This window comes from Panthera pardus, unplaced genomic scaffold (genome assembly GCF_024362965.1).
Source record: "Panthera pardus isolate Hobbes unplaced genomic scaffold, ASM2436296v1 HiC_scaffold_11, whole genome shotgun sequence".
Taxonomy (NCBI): Eukaryota; Metazoa; Chordata; class Mammalia; order Carnivora; family Felidae; genus Panthera; species Panthera pardus.
Window position 1 is genome coordinate 86,381,945 of NW_026526666.1, and position 22,156 is coordinate 86,404,100.

General features: G+C 54.7%; 1 protein-coding gene across 2 annotated transcripts in view; it reads left to right on the forward strand.

The window, feature by feature from the left end:
* SLC9A1 (solute carrier family 9 member A1) overlaps positions 1–21,067 on the forward strand; it is a 47,738-nt gene extending 26,671 nt beyond the window's left edge. The window contains exons 2-13 of one of the 2 annotated variants that reach the window (XM_053898763.1): positions 7,695–8,155; positions 11,410–11,660; positions 12,575–12,821; positions 13,741–13,837; positions 14,003–14,205; positions 15,720–15,809; positions 16,297–16,367; positions 16,486–16,659; positions 16,904–17,018; positions 17,154–17,255; positions 18,440–18,512; positions 19,171–21,067. In XM_053898763.1, the coding sequence (XP_053754738.1) occupies positions 7,695–8,155; positions 11,410–11,660; positions 12,575–12,821; positions 13,741–13,837; positions 14,003–14,205; positions 15,720–15,809; positions 16,297–16,367; positions 16,486–16,659; positions 16,904–17,018; positions 17,154–17,255; positions 18,440–18,512; positions 19,171–19,508 (2,222 nt within the window). In that variant the 3' untranslated portion in view covers positions 19,509–21,067. The remainder of the gene's footprint in view (positions 1–7,694; positions 8,156–11,409; positions 11,661–12,574; positions 12,822–13,740; positions 13,838–14,002; positions 14,206–15,719; positions 15,810–16,296; positions 16,368–16,485; positions 16,660–16,903; positions 17,019–17,153; positions 17,256–18,439; positions 18,513–19,170) is intronic. The other variant, XM_019432434.2, reaches the window with a different exon arrangement.
* The last annotated feature ends 1,089 nt before the right edge of the window (positions 21,068–22,156 follow it).

Genomic DNA, 22,156 nt, shown 5'->3' on the forward strand with positions numbered 1-22,156 from the left:
TACCATTTATACTAAATTCTAAAACTATAGGTACCGAAAAGTTTGGAATTTTGCACACTGAACTGTTAACAGTGTGGGTTTAAGGGGGAGGGGTCTTGTACAGCAGGGAAAGGGAAAGGAGGAGAATCACTGGGAGATCATCCTCTTCCTGTTTAATGCACTTATATCCTGTTGGGGAAAAGTTTTCATTGACCAAGCGTTCTGTTTAAAATCACCAAAGCAATAGATTTCCATTTTGGAAAAAAATCAAAAGAAACAGTATGTGTAACACATACCTGCCAAGGACCCAAACCAGCCACAGGTCTTTGGAGCCTGAGGTCTTACCCCACCCCCCTGAGCTGCTATCCTTACTGGCTGCCTGGGAACCTCTGGCTTGCCAGGTCCTATTGCTGCCTGCTGGAGCTCTATATCTTGTCAACACACACGACTGTTTATTGCCAGTCCCTGGTCCCTGTCCCTATTCCCCTCCCCCCCACCTCCGGCACAGCGCCGTGTGACTCATCCTCTACCTCACTGCACAGGGACTCTCAATCCCGAGCTTTCCTGTGGGGGATGGGGAGAATCTGCTGGAGTGAAATGCATCCCACAAATGTTTATGGGGCGCTTAGGTGATTGGGGAGGCTGGGCTGGGTACCAAGAAGTACTGCCCTAGTGGGGTGAGGTGGGGTAGGGGCTGCTGATGTGTGTCCCTGAGACCAGGGAAAAGGCTAGTGGGAATGAAAAGCAGGGTAGAAGTATAACCTGGCTCAAGGCCGGGTCATGGTCATTGGGGGCCAGACCTAAAGGGTCAGGGGACCCTCTGAGGCCTGCAGCATCAGCTGGGGCCCCTTGACTCTATTCCCTTGTGACCTGCCCACTCCAGCTGTGAGCCAGTGTTGTCTCCTTCCCTGCACAGTCTCATCTCCAGGCCGGCTGGAGGTTTCAGGGCCCTTGGAAAGACTTTTGAGATCCCCTCTCTCCTCTGTTCACACTCTTCCCCCTCCAGTCTCCTGCCCATGAGGCCCAGGTTCAGTCCCACATCCTTTAGGAAACTTCCATCATTCCCTGAACCCCCTTTTCCTGAGTATCACCCTTGGAACAGACTTACTTATGGCTCCCTCCACAGTGGAGGCATATGGCAAACTTGAATCTTCTTCCCGTTGGTCCTGACAAGCTTTGTTTTCACTGATGCAGCACGACACAAAAAAACTGGCAATTAGGAGAGCTGGGTTCTAATTTTTAGTCTGTCACTTGCCAGCTCTAGGTGGCCTTGGACAAGTCAGCTCAGTTTCTTCATCTATCAAATGAGGGTCAGGATACAAGAGAGGGAAATGAGAGGTGCCTGGGTGGCTCAGTCGGTTAAGTGTCCGACTTCAGCTCAGGTTATGATCTCACAGCTCATGGGTTCGGGCCCTGCGTCAGGCTGTGTGCTGACAGCTCAGAGCCTGAAGCCTGTTTAGGATTCTGTGTCTCCCTCTCTCTCTGCGCCTCTCCTGCTCACGCTCTGTGTGTGTGTCTCTCCCTCTCAAGAATAAATAAACATTAAAAAATTTTTTTTTAAAGAGGGGAAATGAAAGGAGATACGTAAAGGCTCCAGCCCCACACCTTGCATCAGACACTCTAAGTGCGTCTATCTAGTGAGTGTTTTTTTTTCTTCTCCGTGTAGAGATTGTATCTTAAAGTGAATCATGATCAAATACAGTATTATTGAGTGGGCACTATTGATTGACATGTTTATAAGTTGTCATTCATTGGGTGACTCCTATAGGCCAGGAGCTATAAATAAATGATCTCAGTGACCCTTACAGCTACCCTGAGGGTGGCATCATCACCCCGGTTACAGAGGAAGGACCAAGATTCAGAGACACATGTAACGTGTACCGTGTAACATTTAACCTTCACAACGGCACTCATACTTGGATATTGGCAGAGGCTCGTTGAAGTCAGCCTGCCTTCCCCTTTGTCTTTCTCTTTCCTCATGTTTCATTTATTCATTACCTGTATATTTATTTGCTATGTGCAGGATACTTGTCCTGGGCTCTTTAGAGGATACAGATCCTAGAATGACATTCCTTCTGCTTCTCTCTCACTCTCTGGCAGACTTGTGTTGATCCTTCAAAGCCCAATCCAAATGGTCCCTGCCCTGGGAGCAACACCTACCCTAAATCAAATGTAGCCATCCCCACCTTCTTCCTCTTTCCTCTTTCCTGACATCTAAAAGTCAGTTTTATCTCAGTTCACAAGTAGTTAATGCCTACTATATGCTGGAAGCTGGAGTCCCAGATGACTCTAGAGAATTTCCACCCTCGGGGAGCTTAAGGCCCAGTGATGGACAAGTTTACACTGACACGTCATGGTAATGTAGAGCGATTCACATTATACTTGGGTTTTGAAGAAAATTATAATAGTAAAAGCAGTCACCACTTTTTGCTGACGGTGAGTGCCAAGCACTGTTTGGCATTCTCTGCCTGGATTATTTCCTCTTGTACTCCATAAACCCTCTGAAATAGGCTTTTACACAGATGGGGAAACTGAGAATAGGAGATAAAACATAAATGCCCAAGGCTGCCCAGCTGGGAGCCCTGATTGGAACCCAGGGAGGAGAGACTAGTGCCACATATCTTTGTCTCTGCTGGTCTGGCTGTGAAGCAGCTGGGGCGGTGGGGAGTGTGTTCTGGTCTGTTTACCTTTTTCCTTGGTCCTCATAGCTGACATTGTAGGTGGAAAGAATCAGATTAAAGAAGAATCAGAGCCCCTCCTACCCCAAAGGAGCCTCCAGCCCCAGCGGAGACCGGAGCTGAATACAGATCAGGCAGGCAGGGGCTGAGCAGTCTGAAAATTCCCACCTCCTACCTTAGGAGTTTAGTGGGTAAGACTGAGCGCTTCTGGCTGAGTTAACACGGGGAGGGCTTCCTGAAGGCAACAGACCTAGACGATAGAAAGGATTTCCCAAGGTCTTTACGAGGCCACTGGAGTGAAAGGGGAGCAGTGGTAAGACTTTCCTGGAGGAGAGCTCGTGAAGAGAATACCGTCTCTGGCCTTCTCAGGGCCACTTCGGGCCTCTTTGGGCCTGGGTGCTGATGCTCCCCTTAGAAACAAAATAAGAATAAAACCAGAGATAATGTGTTGAGTGGCTAAGAACACAAACCCTGGAGCCACGCTGCCTGGGTTTGAGTCAGTTATCAGCTACTTGACTTTGAGCAAGTTGCTTAACCTCTCTGTGCCTCGGTCTCCTCATCTGTAAAATGAGGGGATGGTCACTGTGACCTCCCGGAGCTGTGGTGAGGTGCAAACGAGATGGAAAGTACGAGAGCACACCGCTGTAAACTGTAGAGCGCCAGGCTTTCATTGGGAGGTATTACCTTTCAGGACGGGAGTTGAGACTGGTTGCTGGGGCAGTTGAAGAGGGAGTTAGAGAAACGGAGTCGTGTGCAACCAGGAATCCCTCGGGACCTGGCCGAGTTGCAGCCCCAGAGCAGGCCTCAGGCCCGGAACTAGGGCGGCAGAGCCCCTCGCACACCCCTGGGTCCCTGGTGACCAGCACTGGTGGCCCAAGGAGGCCCCTCTTCCCGGCACTCCCCTCTGACTGGCCAGGCCAGGGGCGAGATGCGGGAAGCGGGATCAGGGGTGTCCGGTGACCCTGGCAACCGAGGGTGACGTACAACAGCGTTGCCTGCTGCTCCACTGCACCAGTCTCAGCAGATGGGGACCGTCCCAGGAGATGTAAATCAGATGTTCTCGTGGAGGTTGCAGAGGCACCGGGAGCCCCTCACCACTTTGAAGTTCGGTCAGTGTCTGCTCAGTGTGCGTGTGTGTGTGTATGAGAGAGAACTAGAGTGTGTGAATGTGTGTAAGAGTGTGTTATGAGAGAGAGTTAGAGTGTGGGTGAGTGTGTGTGTCATCCAGTCCCCGCAGTTGCCCATCTGCCACCTACACTGGACAGAGTGGGAAACATCTCTCCCCTCCCATGGTCGGAACTATGTCCGTGGGTTTGCCCTGTGGCCCAGGGATGTGGAATTTCCACACCCTCATGGGAGGCCACGTGGTTTGAGAGATCACTGGGCCTGGAGCTTCCTGGCTTCTCACCGTGGAATGGTCACGTGACACTGACAGGTCACTGGCTGTCTTTGAGTCTCAGTTTCCCTGACCATGTGGCAGAGGGTTTGGATGGTCTCCAGGGTCTGTTCCACTCTCCTGGCTCTGGATCTGATTCCAGCCGCCTCTGCCCCACCCCAGATTCCATCCTGATGATATCACTGCTGCCACAAAGTTTGGGCCCTGGAAGTCCAGCCTCATTTCCTGGCATCTTGGGATCTCCCCTCAGTGCTGGGCCTTTGTCAGGGGATTGGGGCCTGACTATTCCCCTTTCACCACACGTGGTGTCAGCAAACTTCCCGCACCTTGAGATCTCTAGGGCTACAGGGTGGACAGCTGGTAGAGTCAGGGCCTTGGGAGAGGGACAAGCCAGAACAGGCCTTCATGCCCCTCCCCACACCGGTGTACCACTGCGCCCTCCCCACTGGAAACTGCTTTCCAGTAATGTACCGCCTACCAGGGGTAAGGAGCCAAGTGTGGATCCCAGACCTTCCTCTTCAGTCTGGGCTTGGCCCTTCCCTGTCCTTGCCCATCAGGGTCTGCTCACCAAGAGGCAAGGCCAGCACAGGAAGACCCGGGGAGACTCACTCTGGGAACATGGCTCCAGTCCCAGGTACTCTGGGAGCAAGCTTATGTGGAAGAAAGTGCATTGCACTCAAGTCAGGAGGCCTGAGACTTAGTGATCCTGGGTAGCTGGGACCTGTCCTGCCTCCTCTGAGCTCTAGCTTTTCTTCCATCAAATAGGAGTGCCAGTTGTCTCCTAGCCTAGCAAGGGAGGCCTGATGGCCTAAAAGTCCCAAGGGTGAGTAAAGCATGGCCATTCCCACAAGTTCTTCATGAAGGTTCTGACTTTCAGTAACCACAGTGTCCCCAGTGCACAGCACCAGCCTGGGCTCAGAGAAAATACCCATGTTTCAGTACAAGATTAATTAGCTCTCTCTGCTACAGATATTCTAAGCTAGAGTAGAATTCTTCCCTTAGACTCTGGGGAAGCCACTGAATCTTGCCAGGCCCCACCTTTCTCTTCTGCAAAATGGGGACCATACTTATCCCACGGGGCTGTCGTGAGGACTAAAGAGATGCTATATGCCAGGCTCCCAGCACAGTGCCTGGCTCACAGTGCATCTTTAGGAACAAGGAACATTCTTCACGTTACTGCTCTTGGCTTGTTTTGCATGTCCCCCTACCCCGTCCTCCCATGTGGTACTCCTCTCTGCGTTTCCGATGCATGGTGTGGCACTTCCCGGTCCCAGGAAAGCTTTGTGGATCGGACTGATAGCATTGGGGGTGGAGGGGCAGGGAGGAATTTTCAAAGCCTAATGTGCTAGATGGAGGTGGAGGCTGTCGTCTGCTTGCCTGGGCTGTCTCTTTAGACTGTGCCTTCTCCTAAGGCAGCTAGCTGTTGGTGCTCAGTTCCAGGGCAGGATGTCAAGGTCAGCTGGCTAGACTTGGAGCTGGACTCCTGGTCTTGAGGAGCAGCTTCCTGGTGGCCGGCAGGAGCTCTGCTCCCCCAAAGTCCCACGCCATCCTATCTCCCCTCCAGGGCAGTGCAGGTCTCTGGGTGTGGTACCATTGTCCCGTCTCCACTGCTCCTGCCTGGGTTGTCTGACCTTGCTGGGTGCCGGGGAGAGCGAGAAATCTGGACAGGGTCTGTGGATTGAAGGTTCGAGAAGGGGAGGCACCAGAGAGGGACTCCTGCCCTAATGTGAACAGACAGGGATGGTCAGGGAATGCTTCCTGGAGCCGCAGGAGGATAGAAGCATGTGGCATCAGCCACACACATGGGGATAGAGGTACAGGAATGGCGTTCTGGAGAGACAGACTAGACCAGGCAAAGATCTATAGACAAGAGAGGATGTGGTTCATTTGGGCGAAATGCCCCTTCCATTGCACCAGCCAACTGAACACGGGGGTTACTCCTAGACACTACAAAGACTGGGGAATTTTTCAGCAAGAGGTGAGTTTGGTCAGGTCTGTTTTGAAGTCAAGAGAATTGTACTGGTGGCTTTGGGGTTCTCTCCTCGCCTACAATGGAGACGTGTTTTTTTCTAACATGTTTTGAGTGTCTCCTGGGTGCTTGGCACTGTACCAACGGTTCTGGGCCTAGCTAGTGTTTTGAGGGTGAGTCTTGACTTGTAGCTATACTGGCACTACCCAGATCGGTATTGGAGAGTAGAAGGGGCTTTGGGCATGAGGAGGGATGTTTCTTCTCCTTCTCACGGATCTCAGGGGTAATGAGAGCCAAAGCTTGGCCAGATGGGTTGTCAGGAATTACGTCAGTAATGGCCTAGCCCTGTGCATTTTCAGATCAGTAGATACTTGTTGAGTTCCTACTATGTCCCTAGCCCTGGGGATCTCATTATAAATGGATAGGGAATCTGCCTGCACAGATTACAGGCTAGGGAGGGGACGGGAGCAAGAACTTTTAACTTAAACCGTCATACTCTCTTAACCAAGCTTACCCTGGGTTTTATGGTACTCAACATGGGGTTAGATGCCTGGGTCTTCTCCACCCACCTCCCCACCCAAAAATAAACCCAAAACCCTTAGGGAGCTTGGGACCAAACCTGGCATTGAAGGAGCACCTCTCAGAAGGGGATTTTTGGTACTTCCTAGCTCTGGGTTTGGAGCCTCAGTGTGGACCACTGCTGCTAGCTTGGGGAGAGGGTGACAGGCAGAGGGGCATGTTCATGCCTTGATGAGGAGGAGGGAGAGTGAGGATTGACTTCTAGAACTTAGGAGTTTGATGGGAGCTACGGGGGTCCGACCTGGGTTCTGTCCTGGTTCTGCTACTGATTTGCCGTGTGCCCTCATGCAAGTCCCTTCCCCTTTCTGGGCCTCGGTTGCTCTATCTTTAAAGTGGATGGGATTAGGCTAGAAAACAGGATGGCATATAGGTTTTGTCTCACATGCAAAATGGACTGATCACCATTGGCTTCTTGAGCAGCTCTCTGGGCTTAGCAGGAAAGCACACGAATCTGGAGTTAGGGGTCACTGTGTACATTCTGTAGGTTTGCAGACGTCAGGTGGTTTGATTCCCAAGTTCCTTTCTGTGCTGATGTTCTTTGATTCTTCTGTGCTTCCTTCTATCTCCTGTGTTATTTCTTGACCAACCGGTTGTCTGCTTTCTGCTTAAACACCTTCGTGATGGGGAACTCACATCCTTCCCTCAGACAGAATCATTAGATTGTTGTGCCTGGTCTCGAGCTCACATCTGCCACCCTGAACTTGTACCTAGAAAGCTGACTTGGGTTCAGGTGTAGCTAATGCCCTTAGATACTTGGACCCTCGGTAATCAATGTATGCTTTCTGTCTTCCGGAGGCATACAGAGCTGCTTCTTTCCACTATTTTATGACAGAGCCAGAGATAGCATCTGGATATCCTTTGGAAAAAACACTTTAAAAACATTGTCAGTTTATACGGCAAACCCGGTGAATCTGGTATTACTGCTTCCATTTTACGGATGATGAAGCCAAGGCTCAGAGAGTTAACAGAGCGGCCCTCCGAGACCAAGCCTGTGCCCCTCTCACCAGCTGCTCCTCTGTCCCCAGCCCTGTCCCCAACCTTCCGTCCTGGCTCGCCGCAAGACCATGGCCTCCTGTTCTCTCACCCTCCGCAGGTTTCCATGTGATCCCCACTATCTCCAGCATCGTCCCGGAGAGCTGCCTGCTGATCGTGGTGGGGCTGCTGGTGGGGGGCCTGATCAAGGGCGTGGGCGAGACGCCCCCCTTCCTGCAATCCGACGTCTTCTTCCTCTTCCTGCTGCCGCCCATCATCCTGGACGCGGGCTACTTCCTGCCGCTGCGGCAGTTCACAGAGAACCTGGGCACCATCCTGATCTTCGCCGTGGTGGGCACACTGTGGAATGCCTTCTTCCTGGGCGGCCTCATGTACGCCGTGTGCCTGGTGGGCGGCGAGCAGATCAACAACATTGGCCTTCTGGACAACCTGCTCTTTGGCAGCATCATCTCAGCCGTGGACCCCGTGGCCGTGCTGGCCGTCTTTGAGGAAATTCACATCAATGAGCTGCTGCACATCCTTGTCTTTGGGGAGTCCCTGCTCAATGACGCCGTCACTGTGGTGAGGGGCAGTGGCCACACACACGTGCACATTGGGCACAGACCTGAATCCAGGTCCAGAGTGAATCCCACATCCACCCGCTAATCACAGTAGCCAAACAGCTAATGTCCACTCCTGCTTACTCTGTGCCAGGCATCACTCTGAGCACTCAGTGTGGATTATCCCATTTAATCCTGATGATGATCTTCGGAGGTGCTTCTTACTTTACAAACGAAGAAGCATCAGGCTCGCTGAAGTTAGACAACTGGCTAACATATGATAGAACCAAGGTTAGAAGTCAGGTCTGTCAGACGTCCGGACCTGAGCTCTTGGCCTTCCCGGGGCATATTCTCTGTCCCTGACTCAGATCGTGATGTGATCTTGGTTAAATTACATATCCTCTTGAGACTTCAGTTTGTCCTTTATAGGCCATTTAGTCTATGAGGGCCATTTCAGCTTTATGTTGGCTGGGTCTTGAGTTATAGTTAGGTGTGTGCAGTTTGGGGGCAGCAGTGGTGGAAAGGGACCCTGCCCTCAAAACCTCCAGAAGGGGCACCTGGCTGGCTCAGTTAGTGGAGCAGGCAACTCTTCATTTCAGGGTCACGAGTTCAAGTCCCACATTGGGCATGGAGCCTACTTTAAAAACATAAAAAATAAAATTTATCAAAAAAAAAAAAAAAAGAACCCTCCAGAAGGTGATAAGTAAAATAGATTGTCTGGGGTTGGCCACTTGCTTATTACCTGACCTTAGGCAAATCACCATACCTCTCTGGGCCTCACCTTGATAGCTGCAAAGTGGCAGAGCAGATACTGCTTTCCTCCCAGGATCTAATAAGAACAGACACCCCCAACACAGAGTCTGGCACATGGCTGTGCTGTATGTGCTCACACATGCCCTTCCTCCCAGCTGGTTTCCTCAGGAAACAGGTATGTGTATGTGCACACTCACATATTGTGAAAACACTCCAATTCTCCTAGCTGGCCCCCTCAGAGAGCACTGCACACACGGGAAAACACAAGGACACCTGCACGCCAGTGCATGCTCACACACACGCTCCCTCTTCACCCACCCCAGCCCCTCAGGAAGCCGCACTTCAAAGAAGAGACAGACAGCAGCGGGGTGGGGGGGCCCCCGGCAGCCTCAGCTTCCTCTTCCTCCCCTGCTGCCTTCATCGGGTCCTTGTGGGGCTGGGGGAGCAGCAGTCTGGTCTAAGCAGGCAGGCCTCAGTGCTGGGTCTTCTGGCACCAGCTCTTGCCTCAGTTTCTCCATCTGTAACAAGGATTGCAGTACCCAGCCTGTCATCCTCCCAGGGTTCTTACAGGAGGCACGCTTACCAGCAAGTACCAAAGCCAAAGCCCTCCCCAGTTGGATCTGGGTGTTGGGGTTCAGGTTGGCATTATCGGGGAGCAGTGGGGCCTGCTTATGTCAAGTGGATACCGCAGTCTGGCCAACTTGGGCATCTGGCCATGCCTCCCAAGGTGGTGGCAGTGCTGGTAGTAAGCTCACTTCCTATGTGAGCACTTCCTGTCTGAATATGTATTTGCCTCATCTGATCCACACAGAAACTCCGGGAGGTTGGGACTGTAACTATCCCGTTTTTCCAAGTGAGGAAACTGAGATACTGAGAGGTTAAGGAGCTCATCCAGGGTCATGTTAGCTGATAAATGAGGTAGCTGGGGTTCAGATCTACACAGTCGGAGCCCTGAGCCCACACACTTACCACTATGCTACACTGCCTCTCTAGTCTATAGCCGGATGGGAGAGGAGGACCTCGCCCTTCACCTGCCCCACTGGCCCAGGTAGTGCACTGTGAGGACCCATGAACCTCCTCAGGCCAGGAGTGAGTTTAGGTAGCCGAGGGCTAAGAATGCACCTGCTGTCCACTGCGGGAGCCCTGCCTGTCTCCCAGACAGCTATGGTCCAGGCAGCACTGCAGACTGGCCAGTGCTTGGCATCTCCCCTTCTGTCTGCCCCAAGTCAGACCCTTTCTGGAGCTCTGGCCACAAACGTGAGTGCCCTGTTCCCAACATTAAAGCTGAAGGCTCCCCCTGAGTCCCATGGTCTCAGGCTTTTGCCCTGGAACAGGTCACCACTCCTACCCAGGCCTCCTTGTCTCTAGGTGCTGGGGGCTTTGGAGAGTCCCCTTTCAGTAACCCTCAGGTCCTCTTCCCTCTCCCTCAGCACCCCCAGGCCTGAAAACTCCAGCTGGTTTCCTGGCACAGCTGTCTAGGAGAAGGCCTGGTAGCCAGGGAGCTGGCACCTGAGTGGGGGTGGATCCTCAGAGCTGTACCTGCTGGGGAGGGCCTGCCCACTGCTGTCAGGGAGTAAGTTCTGGGCCTGGCTTTGCTGATGGGGTCTGGGGGCCCTGTGTCAAGTCGCTCCACCACTGTGGGCTTCAGTTGAGCAAAGGAGTGGGCATCCTTGGCTCGCTTACCTCATGAGGCTGCTGTGTGTCAAGCAGGGTGACCGTTGTCCAAGGGCTTTACAATATATGAAGTCCCATTTAAACATCTGACAATAGCATTACAGTGACTGTTTCTTTCCCAGTCCAGGAGGTGGGGAAGCCTTAGAAAGCCTCTAGTTCCTTAGTATCTGAATTTGGCCGTTCACGGTAACCCCCTGAAGAGCTTGTTGAGTAGAGATTTCTGGGCCCCACCTCCAGAGAATCCAAGGCGGGTGTGGCCTGCCTGTGTATATTTTCAGAAATTTTCACAGGTTAAGAAGTCCTGTTCTAGTTCATTGTCTGAATTCTCCCTGATTTAGGCTGAAGAAGAGACTGAAATCCAGATAGGGACATGACCTGCCCAAGGTCAGACAGTGAGAGAGGCCCCTTAGTGCCAGGAATAGCCAACACTGTGATAGGCATGGTCCTGGGCACTTTGCCTTTATTAACTAGTTTAGTCCTCACAATAGTCCTGTAAGGTTGGTACTGTAATCCCATTTTATGGCTAGGAAGATTGCAGCACAGGGAGACCGTAATCTGCCCCATGCACACAGCTAGGGCACGGCAGAGCCACTGTTCAACCCAGACAGTTTGGGTTCAGAGTTTGTGCTCTTGATCAGCACGGCACGCTGCCTGCCGGAAGCGAGGCCCTCGAGCCCCTGGCCCAGTGGTTTGGACCACCTGCTTGGCACTAGCGTGTCTCCGCTATCACGTGGCCTCTTCTTGTGGCCGTGGTCAGTGGAAGGCACATGATCACCCTGGGGTGGACCCCAGAGAGCTGGAGGGCCAGGGCCCTGCCCTCCTGCCAACCAGCCTGCACGTCCTCCCCAGGTCCTGTATCATCTCTTTGAGGAGTTTGCAAACTACGACCGAGTGGGCATCGTGGACATCGTCCTTGGCTTCCTGAGCTTCTTCGTGGTGTCCCTGGGCGGGGTGTTTGTGGGCGTGGTCTACGGGGTCATCGCAGCCTTCACGTCCCGATTCACCTCCCACATCCGTGTCATCGAGCCGCTCTTCGTCTTCCTCTACAGCTACATGGCCTACCTATCAGCCGAGCTCTTCCACCTGTCGGGTATCATGGCGTGAGTCTGGGCGTGGCATGGGTGGGGGGTGGGGGTCGCGGCCTGCCAACACAAGGGAGCTCCCCATCGCCCAGCCTCCAGCTCCAGGGATAAGATTCATGCACCAGGCTCCAGGTCCTGGGACTGCCCCCGGAAGCACTGAGTTTAAAGTTCTGGAAAGCCTCAGCCCTGCTACTTCTTCCCTTCATTGGCCTCCAAGGGGGTTCCTTGGTTGTAGCTAGACACAGGCTCCTGCATTCACTGTGCCCTTCTGTAGCCCTAGCGAGGAGGCTTGGGGCTTCCATTGCTGTGAGGAGTCGTAGAGGTCCTGAGGCCTCAGCTGGGCCTTGCAGTCAGGGTAAGGTGGAGAAGCAGTGAGGTGTGCCCGGTAGAGCAGGACATTGGAAGTGGAGAGGCCGGGTTGGATCACAGGATTCAGGGTGACCTTGAGGAGGCCAGGCCAGCAGGAGCAGAGCTCAGGTATGGACCCCAGGCCGGGAGAGCTTGGGCAGCTACTGTGGAGACCCCCATCTGTGAGACACCGCACTCCAGGGTAATAAGCCAAGGCCACGGACATGTGTAATTGACTGCTGTTAGGCAGAGAGGCAGCACGGCCTTGGGGAGGAGGCACAGGCCTTGGAGTCGGGCAGACCTCAGTTTGCATCTTAGCTCTGCCACTCACTGGCTGGGTAACAGTGGAAGGGTGAAGTGTCTCTTAACTCTCAGGTCCCTCAGCTGAAAAATGCAAAAACATGACGGTGTCTGAGGGTTGAGTGAGAGGATTGAGCTGGAAAAGTCGCGTGAAGCCCACCGTGAGTGCCCGACCCGTCAGAGGAGCTCAGTAAATGGGTATCGCTCAGCCTCCCTGGCAGTGGAAGGGCTTTGGGAAGGTGCAGCTCGCCTGAGCCCCGAACTCTGCTCTTTTCTGACCCCAGACTCATTGCCTCGGGAGTGGTGATGCGCCCCTACGTGGAGGCCAACATCTCCCACAAGTCCCACACGACCATCAAATATTTCCTGAAGATGTGGAGCAGTGTCAGTGAGACCCTCATCTTTATCTTCCTCGGCGTCTCCACGGTGGCTGGCTCCCACCACTGGAACTGGACCTTTGTCATCAGCACCCTGCTCTTCTGCCTCATCGCCCGAGTGCTGGGTGAGGTCCTGGGCTGGAGCCGGGTGGAGGTGTGTGTGCGAGCGTGCACGGTGGGGGCAGGGGGTCGGCTGGGGGGAGGGAAGGGTGCCCTGTGTGGAGAGCCCCTGCTTGGCTGTGCAGCAGGTGCTCCCCTGCCCCTCTCTGCCACGCTGAGACCACGATGGGTCCTCGAAAGGAGCCCATGCTCACGGTGAGTCTGTGACCTCTGGGAAGACAGTCGTGTGTGAGTGCACGGAGGGGCCTCGGGGAGCCTGTGCCCCAGAGCTCGGATCTGTGAATGTTTTCTGCGTGGTCCTGTGGCGCTGGTGACTCGAGCCCTTGGAAAGCTGGGGACGGCTCCTCCAAATCTGGCCGCGCCGCCAGCCCAGGGCCACACCCAGGGACCAGGCCTCCAGTCCTTGGGTCCTGCTTATACTTATACAGACACGCCTCACCACAGAGACTGTATCACTTCCCCCTCTGGGTCTCACTCACCTCTCCTCTGAGACTCAGTCTTTGGTCCCCAAGCCTGACTGGGTGTCACATCCACTTGGTGCACTGTTCTAAATCCCCTTTCTTCCAGGGCCTCATCCTCCAGAGATTGTGGTTCTATGCTTGAGGTTGCATCCAAGTCTCTGCATTTAAAAAACAAAAAAAACCCAAAATACCCACAACGTTTTAGGGGCTCCTGGGTGGCCCAGTCGGTTGAGCGTCCACCTTTGGTTCAGGTCATGCGTGATCTCGCAGTTCTTGAGTTCGAGCCCGGCATTGGGCTCTGAGCTGTCAGCACAGCTGGAGCCTGCTTCAGATTCTGTGTCTCCCTCTCTCTGCCCCTCCCCCACTTGCACTCTGTCTCTCCCTCTCAAAAATAAAGAAGCATTAAAAAAAAAAAATTAAGAAAACTTTTTTATTATGGAAAATTTGAAGCACACAGAAACTTTGAGCCCATGAACCCATTATAATTAATAGATACCAACATGTGGCCAGCCTTGTTTCAGCTCTTCTCCCACCCCCCTTCTGACATCCAGCCACCGGAGGCCTTGTGATATCTCTAAAGCACATCCAGGTTGGGAAACCCTCTGAGGGATCCACCCAGCTGTCGGCTGAGGGACCCAGGAAGTGAGCGCGCTGGGTGGATGTACTCGCGGAGGCTTCCTCCAGACAGAGCGGTTGCGGGGAAGCCGGGAGGGGCTGGGGACAGTTTGACACTCTTCCTGCCCTTCCCTGGCAGGTGTGCTGGGCCTGACCTGGTTCATCAACAAGTTCCGAATCGTGAAGCTGACCCCCAAGGACCAGTTCATCATTGCCTACGGAGGCCTGCGAGGGGCCATCGCCTTCTCCTTGGGCTACCTCCTGGACAAGAAGCACTTCCCCATGTGTGACCTGTTCCTCACTGCCATCATCACTGTCATCTTCTTCACCGTCTTTGTGCAGGTGCTGGACAGGGCGGAGCAGCCCTGCCTGGGGACCCTGGGTCTGCCAGTGAGAGGGGGCCACGGGTTCTAGTCCACTGATCACTTGCTGTGCAATCTTGGGCAAGCCACTCCCCCTTTCTGGGCCTCAGTTTCCTTAATTGTGAAGGGGGAATTATGATAGTGAGCAACCGATCAGAAAGTAGACCAGCCAGAATGCTGCCTAACTTAGAGATCCAGACGGCATTGAGAGAAGTGGGTGCAGTCAGCAGGCCCACAGGCTCTTTACAGGGCTTTGGGGAAGTGATTTAATGTCCTAGGATCTCAGTTTCTGCGCCTGTAAAATGGGATAATCATAGCACAACGGGGGGAGCTAGAAAGGTTGTTGAGTTGGGCAGCAGGAGGTCTGGAGTCAGCCTGAGCTGTGCTGCCCCTGTGTGACCCTGGGAAAGACCCTCCTCCCGTTTCTGGGTTCAGTTCCCCATCTGTGAAGTGAGGGCATCAGCTTAGATGATCCCAGAGTCCTTCCAGCCTTGCTGGTCAGTATTTTCTGTGCATTTAAATGAACCTGGCTTAGCTGAGAGTCCCCCCAAACCCCTCAGAATCCCCAAGGAAACCCAGCCTGGATGGCGGAAATTTGCTCCACCTTACCTGACCTGTGACTTTGGGCAAGTGAGAAATGGTCTGTCTAGGCCTCCATTTCTATCCCCTCTGTCTTTCCTAGATATAAATCGTGGCAAAGCCTTAGCTGGGAAACAGCATTGCCTTCTCAAAAGAAAAAGATATGGCGGCATCCTCCTGGGGCTAGACTTACCTTCTGTCCTTAATAAGGATAGGGGGCTGCCTCTTTCACCCGCTTGCCCTGTTTCCATCTTCAAAAATATTTTATGACCTTAACTTTGCAGTTGTATATGGTAATGGTTTACCGAGCTCATTTTCAATGAAGTCAGCATTGAGGGAGGGCCTTCCTGCTTGGGTCTGAATCCAGCGTTACTACTCCTGAGAGACCTTAGAAAGTTACTTACCCTCTATGTCAGTTTCCTCGTCTGTAAAATGGGGACAATGGAAAGATCTACCTCTTAGGGTCATTGTGGGTATTCACGAACTAATACTAGTAAATCACAGCTGGCTCTGGCACCTGGAAAACATGCAGTTAAATTTGCTGTCACTTCTTACTAGGTTATCAGTGGCAGTCCTGTGAGGGAGGCAGAGCAGAAGTAGTTTTCCCTATCAGCCAGGCCTGACTTCTCTGGGCTTGCAAAGTATGTCTGTGGCGGAGCCCACATTTGAACCCAGGCCCTCCAACCCCTCGCCCGGGCTAAAGGAGTCATTCCCCTGGATGGGCTCGTGTCTTCAGGAAGAAGCAGCCCTTAAGGACCTACCTTTATACGATGGCTGGCACGGAGGTTGGGAGATTGGGGACCTCAGAGCAGAGGGCATACCAGCCTCAGGAGCTCTGCAGGTGGGGGCAGGGGAGGCTGGGCCTCCCTGCCAGGGTAGCAGAACTGGAGTGCCTGACACCTACCTGCCCCCCAGGGCATGACCATTCGGCCCCTGGTAGACCTGTTGGCTGTGAAGAAAAAGCAAGAAACAAAGCGTTCTATCAACGAGGAAATCCACACACAGGTACTGGAAGCTGGGCCTTGGCGCTCGGTTGCAAAAGGCTCAGGGAGCTGGGGAGCAGCCAGGCCTCATGTCCGTTGCCTCACTCAGCTCCTTCCTCCCTCATCCCAGTGTTGGGTCATCCTTCAGCCCCTTGAGGTCACCATATTGTGCCATAGGCAGGTGTGGTGTGGGCAGCCAGGAGTGCCGGGGGGGGGGGGGGGTCATGCTATCTCTACCTCTACTGGGAACCTATTGCAGGCATTGGGCACAGGTGGGTTCAGGGAAGGGGGCTCAGCCAGGCCCCAGAGGCAGAGGGTTTGAGGTGCCATGGGTTCAGGATGAGTGAGGTGTTGGTGCCACCTCCTGGCTGCTCCTGGAACTACAGGGCTGGGCTGAGCAGAGCTACACTAGAGTGGAAGGTGGGGGGGGAGGGGGGGGGGGCATTCAGAAGTCTCCGTAGGGAAGGAGCCCAGTAGTGAGGCTTGACCTGGCCCTGGGCCCATTTCAGTTCCTGGACCACCTTCTGACAGGCATCGAGGACATCTGTGGCCACTACGGCCACCACCACTGGAAGGACAAGTAGGTGGCAGGCCTGGTGGGCGGGGAGGGGCAGGTGAGGGTCTCCCGGGCCCTGGGTGTCATCCCACCCTGAGGAACTGGCTCCACGCATCTCCTCCCTCCTCCCTCCTCCCGCCAGGCTCAACCGGTTTAACAAGAAGTATGTGAAGAAGTGTCTGATAGCCGGGGAGCGCTCCAAGGAGCCACAGCTCATCGCCTTCTACCACAAGATGGAGATGAAGCAGGCCATTGAGCTGGTGGAGAGCGGTGGCATGGGCAAGATCCCTTCTGCTGTCTCCACTGTCTCCATGCAGTGAGTGCCCATGGCCGATGCTGGCAGCTTCTGCACGCACACCAACCTGGCAGGCCGCCGGGGGCGGGGGGGGGGGGGGGCAGGCCCCTCTGTTGTCCAAGCAGGGTGGGTGAGAGGGCTGCAGGGCGGCAGTGAGGACCACCCCCACCCCCAGGCCACCCCCTGGGTGACCTCCTGGCCCGGACCCTGCACTCCAGGGTCACAGGAGTTCTTCCGGGGACCTAACCTGTGCCCTGTTGTCCAGGAACATCCACCCCAAGTCCCTGCCTGCCGAGCGCATCCTGCCAGCTCTGTCCAAGGACAAGGAGGAGGAGATTCGCAAAATCCTGAGGAACAACTTGCAGAAGACCAGGCAGCGGGTGAGGGGCCGCTCTCTGCCTGGTGCCCCTCCAGCAGAGGAGTCTCTCTGCTCCAGCCCTGCCCCACACGTGCCCAGACCCCCCCTGGCTCCTCCAGGCCCAGCTTCTAGTGCCTGACGGCTGTTCCTCCCACAGCTGCGGTCCTACAACAGACACACACTGGTGGCAGATCCCTATGAGGAGGCCTGGAACCAGATGCTGCTGCGCAGACAGAAGGCCCGGCAACTAGAGCAGAAGGTGCGTCTAGGACTGGAGCTGGCTCCCACCTTTCCGGGAGTCTGGGTTCTTCCCACACCCCCACCACCAAGCCCCTGTGAAGAGAGAGCCACTGCAGTCTGGGTTTTTGGGGTTTTTTTTTGGGGGGGGGCCTCCTCCACTTGTATTGAAGGCTGAGCCCCAGGGCAGGTTCCAGAAAGCTGCTTCTTCCTCCACTTCCTTCCCTCTCAGAGCAGCAAAGAGGCCATTGCTCTCTCATCGTATCCTCAGACATCTGAGTCTATCCATGTGCTCTAACCTCTCATTTTCTTTTTTTTTTTTTAACGTTTATTTATTTATTTTGAGAGAGAGAGATTGCACGCACACATGTGAGCAGGGAAGGGGCAGAGAGAGAGGGAGAGAGAATCCCAAGCAGGCTCCACACTGTCAGAGCAGAGCCCGACACAGGGCTTGAAAGTATGAGAGACAGATACCTGGGTGGCTCGGTTCGTTAAGCGTCCGATTCCAGCTCAGGTCATGATCTTGCAGTTCATGGGTTCAAGCCCCACATTAGACTCTGGGCTGACAGCTCAGAGCCTGGATCCTGCTTCAGATTCTGTGTCTCCCACCCCCGCCCTTCTCTCTCTCCCTCTCTCTCTCTCTCTCTCTCTGCGCCCCTCCCCCTCTTGTGCTCTCCCTCTCTCTCAAAAATGAATAAATAGACATTAAAAAAATATATGAGACATATCAGGACTTGAGCTGAAATCAAGACTGAGCCGACTGAGCCACCCAGGTGTCCCTAGGATAGAACAAGGGCTTAAGGGAAGATAAGAACCTGAGTTCAGTTTAGACATATTGCACTGAGATACCTGAGGGCCATTTGGGGTCCAGTTCTCCTGAGCTGACTTTATGGACCTCAGGGGCGAGTGTGGACTGGAGTAGATAGAAACCAGGGCAGTGTCACTGTGTGAGAGGCAGGGCAGTTTAAGGCTGCTCAGGAGATTGCGTGGCCTGACCACAGGCTGGGCCAAGCCTTCAGGAACCCCTAAAGTGCCAGCATGGCCTCAGCGCTGGCAGAGGCAAGTGAAGAGCCTAGTGAGGAACTGCCAAAGAGGGAGCGAGCACCCGGGCACCACCAGCTCGCCAAAGGAGGGTGTGGCCATCGGCCTCAGGCGCCATCCAGAGGGGCTGCCCGCACTCACCCCTGTCTGCCCTCTCTCTGTCAGATCAACAACTACCTGACGGTGCCGGCCCACAAGCTGGACTCACCCACCATGTCGAGGGCCCGCATCGGCTCAGGTAAGGCAGAGTGCAGGGTGCCCGACGAGGGGCCTTGAGGTGGGGCACTCATTGCCAGTGTCTCCTGAAGATGAGGCTCTGACAGGAATGGGGCTCAGAGAACCGCTGGGGAGGACAGGCTACTCCCTCTGACCTCCTCCCAAGCCATGAGCTCCTACATCAGATGGAGTTGGGGATTCCCCAAGGGGGCAGAAGAATGGCCCTGCTGTCCTCCCTAGGGACAGAGATGCTTCATGTGGGGCTCACGGTGAGGACCGTGGAGGGGTTTGGTGCCTGGCGGTGAGGCAAGAAGGGTCTGCACCATTGGGATATCCCAACATGTGAGGGAAATGGCAGCGGACCTTCTCCCAGGCCTGGGCCCCAGGGGCAGGTGGTGACTCAGGAAGGGGCCCTAATCCTTGGTCTGAGGAGGGTCACCTGTGGGAGTCCCTGGTCTAAGGAGAGGAGCACAGTCTTACCTTTGGAGCCCCAGCCTGAAGGGAAGAGAAACCATCTGATAAGGGCTCATATGGAGCCACGTGGAGTAATCCTGAAACGTGGCAGCATTGCCATGCTCCTAGGAAGGTTCTGGGGGGGTTGCTGACCCACATCAAGGTGGAGCACACGCCAGGCCAGACTCAGGGCAGAAGCCAATGTGTGCCTTGCTCTTGGTCCCCAGACCCCCTGGCCTATGAGCCGAAGGCCGATTTGCCTGTTATCACCATCGACCCAGCCTCCCCGCAGTCTCCCGAGTCTGTGGACCTGGTGAACGAGGAGCTGAAGGGCAAGGTCTTGGGGCTGAACCGGGATCCAGCGAGGGTGGTGGAGGAGGACGAGGAGGACGATGGGGGCATTGTGATGCGGACCAAGGAGCCCTCATCCCCAGGCACCGATGATGTCTTCACCCCTGGACCAAGTGACAGCCCCAGCTCCCAGAGGATACAGCGCTGCCTTAGTGACCCAGGTCCTCACCCTGAGCCTGGGGAGGGAGAGCCTTTCATCCCCAAGGGGCAGTAGCACTGGAGTCAGTGGGCAGTGCCCATCCCACCACAGACTCTCCCACCAGAACAGGGGCTGCTGGGGGAGCTGGGGACTCCCCTCGTCCTTCCTGACCTGGATTGGCCCTGCCCCTACCTTGACCGCATGGCAGCTGGGCCCACAGCCCCAACCGCAGCACGGCTTCCCCTGCCTCCTGGGAAGCGCCCTCCCTCCCACCAGAACTGCCTTCCCAATCCATTTGGCAGAACTGTTGGGCTGGGAGGCAGATTCTGCCCCTTCCTGATCCAGGCTGTCTCCCAAACCTGGTCCAGGGCCTCTGGGATTCCCAGCCCTCAGAGGCCTGCCTCCTACTCCGTCGCCCTTCTCATTCAAACCAATCTTAGTTCCTAACCAAAGAGCCTCTGGCTCAGTCTTGGTTCCACCTGGAAAGGGAAGGAGCCGAGACCTCTCTTGGCCTAGGCTGGGCCCTACATTAACAGTGGGAAGACTAGGGGACCAGGTATCTGACTGGGGTACGAATCAGTGACACACGGCAGGCCCACCCTCCTCCTGCTGGCTCTGTCACCTGGCCAGCCACCCTGACCTGTCTTCACTCAGAGCTGCAGGCCGAGGGCATATCTGAGCTTCCCTGACTGGAGCTGGGGCACTTTGGACAGTGATGTGACTTAGCTTTCCAGACTGCTTCCCCAGGGACCACCAGACCCTTCAGGGGCTACTGTCAGGGGAGGGACTGTCAGGGGATCCAGAAAGTGCTGCCTTTTTATCTGTTTTGTTTGTTCACACTCCATGTATGATTCAGTTTGCACAGAGGGCATTCCTGTTTTTAAAACATTTTGAAAACCCCTGATTGAACAGAGCTCTGGCCCTCCTACTCCAGAGCATTACCCCTCCTCATTTGTGCCTGTGTGCCCAACACTCTCCCCCAGATCAGTCCTCTGCCTCCTGGGCTCTTAACTGTGGCCCCAAGGCCGTGATTTTAGAAGTGACCACACACACATCCCGATTCATGATTCTCTCTAACTCACTGATGCTGGGCCTCCTGGCACCTCCTTTGCTCTTGGGCCTGACCCTCAGTCCCTGCTGACCTGTTCTTTCTCTCATTCCCCCCACCCACCCCCTAGGCCCCTGGACCTCTTATGTGCCCCCAGACTCCCCCTCTTATGTGCACCGCACCCAGCTTGCTGTGGAGCCCAGCCCTTGGGGGAGAAGGCCTTCCCCCAGCATCTCCCACCCCACCAGGGCTGGTGGTGGGCAGAGTCCTGGGCCCTTAGGGGCCTTTGCTCACAGGCACACACTCCACCCCCACTGCCACCATGGCCAGACCCAGGCCTATTGGTGTCTGTCCTTCCCCAGGATTGTGCAATAGTCAGAGTGCCCCTCTTCCCAGTGGACTGGGCAGTGGGTGCTCATCTGTCCCCCTCCTCTCCGTGCAAGTGCTGTTTTGGGCAGGAGTCCCCATGCAAGGGTGACATTGACAACCATGTTCAAAGCCACCACAGCTGCTGCCGCTCTGCTGCCTGTACAGAAGAAACCGAATCTTTTTCATATTCTAATAAACACGTGTGAGTTTTTATACAGTTGAGGGCTGCTTCCTAGGGACCAGGACTTTGGGAAGGAGGGTGGCCTGGCCTGGGCGCCTGAAGGACTTAGCTCAATGGCTAGCGCAGAGAAATGCCTAATCCGTGTCAGCGGCTGGTGTGGTTATTGCTGTGTGCCAGGCCCTGGAGATAACAGCAGTGGGCAAAGCAAGATGGTCCCTGCCCTCCGGAGCCTCCGGCCTCCTGAGGAGAGAGCACTATCCAGCAGACGTTCATGCAGACCACGAAAAACCCAGTGTGTTTGTGAATGACAGCGAGTGAGAGGGGGTCGGGAGTGGCAAGGAGGACTATCCTGAGTGATCTTAGGAAAGGACTAGAGAATAAGCTGAGATTGATCAGGTGACGAAGGTTTCAGAGAGTTCCTGAATATTCTAATCGGGAGCTGCACATGCGAAGACCTTAGGATCTGAGAAACGACCGGTTTGGCTGGGTCAGAGAGTGACAGGAAGGGAGACAAAGATGGGACCTTGTAATCCTTGGCTAGATTTTGATTTATACATAATGGCAGTGGGAAGGTTCTGGTACCTGTAAAGTGGGGACAGTAACGTGGATGAAAGTGCTCAGATGTGTAAGGTTCAGCACTGTGCAGGGTGCCCAATGGGCTCAGTTCAGTGGAGGTTGGATCCCTGAGGTGCATTTCCAGGAGCTGACCACCAGAGGGCAGTGGGGCCTTGGCACACGCCCCAGGCACCCTTGGAAGGTGGGCTGTCCAGGAAATCATCTTGTTTGCTTCGACTGGGAGTCAGGAGTGGTCAGTGCAAAAGGACTGTAGGGAAGGACCATGCCATCCGTTCCTGTGGCAATCGATGTCTCAACAAGAAACAGACGATACACCCAAAGGGATACTGAAGAGCCTTCAACTAAAGGATTCTTTACAGAGGTGTGGGCAGGGTTAAGGGAACCTACCAGGAATGGGGCCCAGGGGACTCACACTTCAGAAAGCCATTACAACCCCTAGACTCCCTCCCCCTAGAACAAGAAGAAGGAGCTGTTCCTAGAGGAGGGGGCCACCCTGCTGGAGCCACAGCCATAGGGAGCAGAGCAAAGCCCCTGCCAGATGGGGAAGCA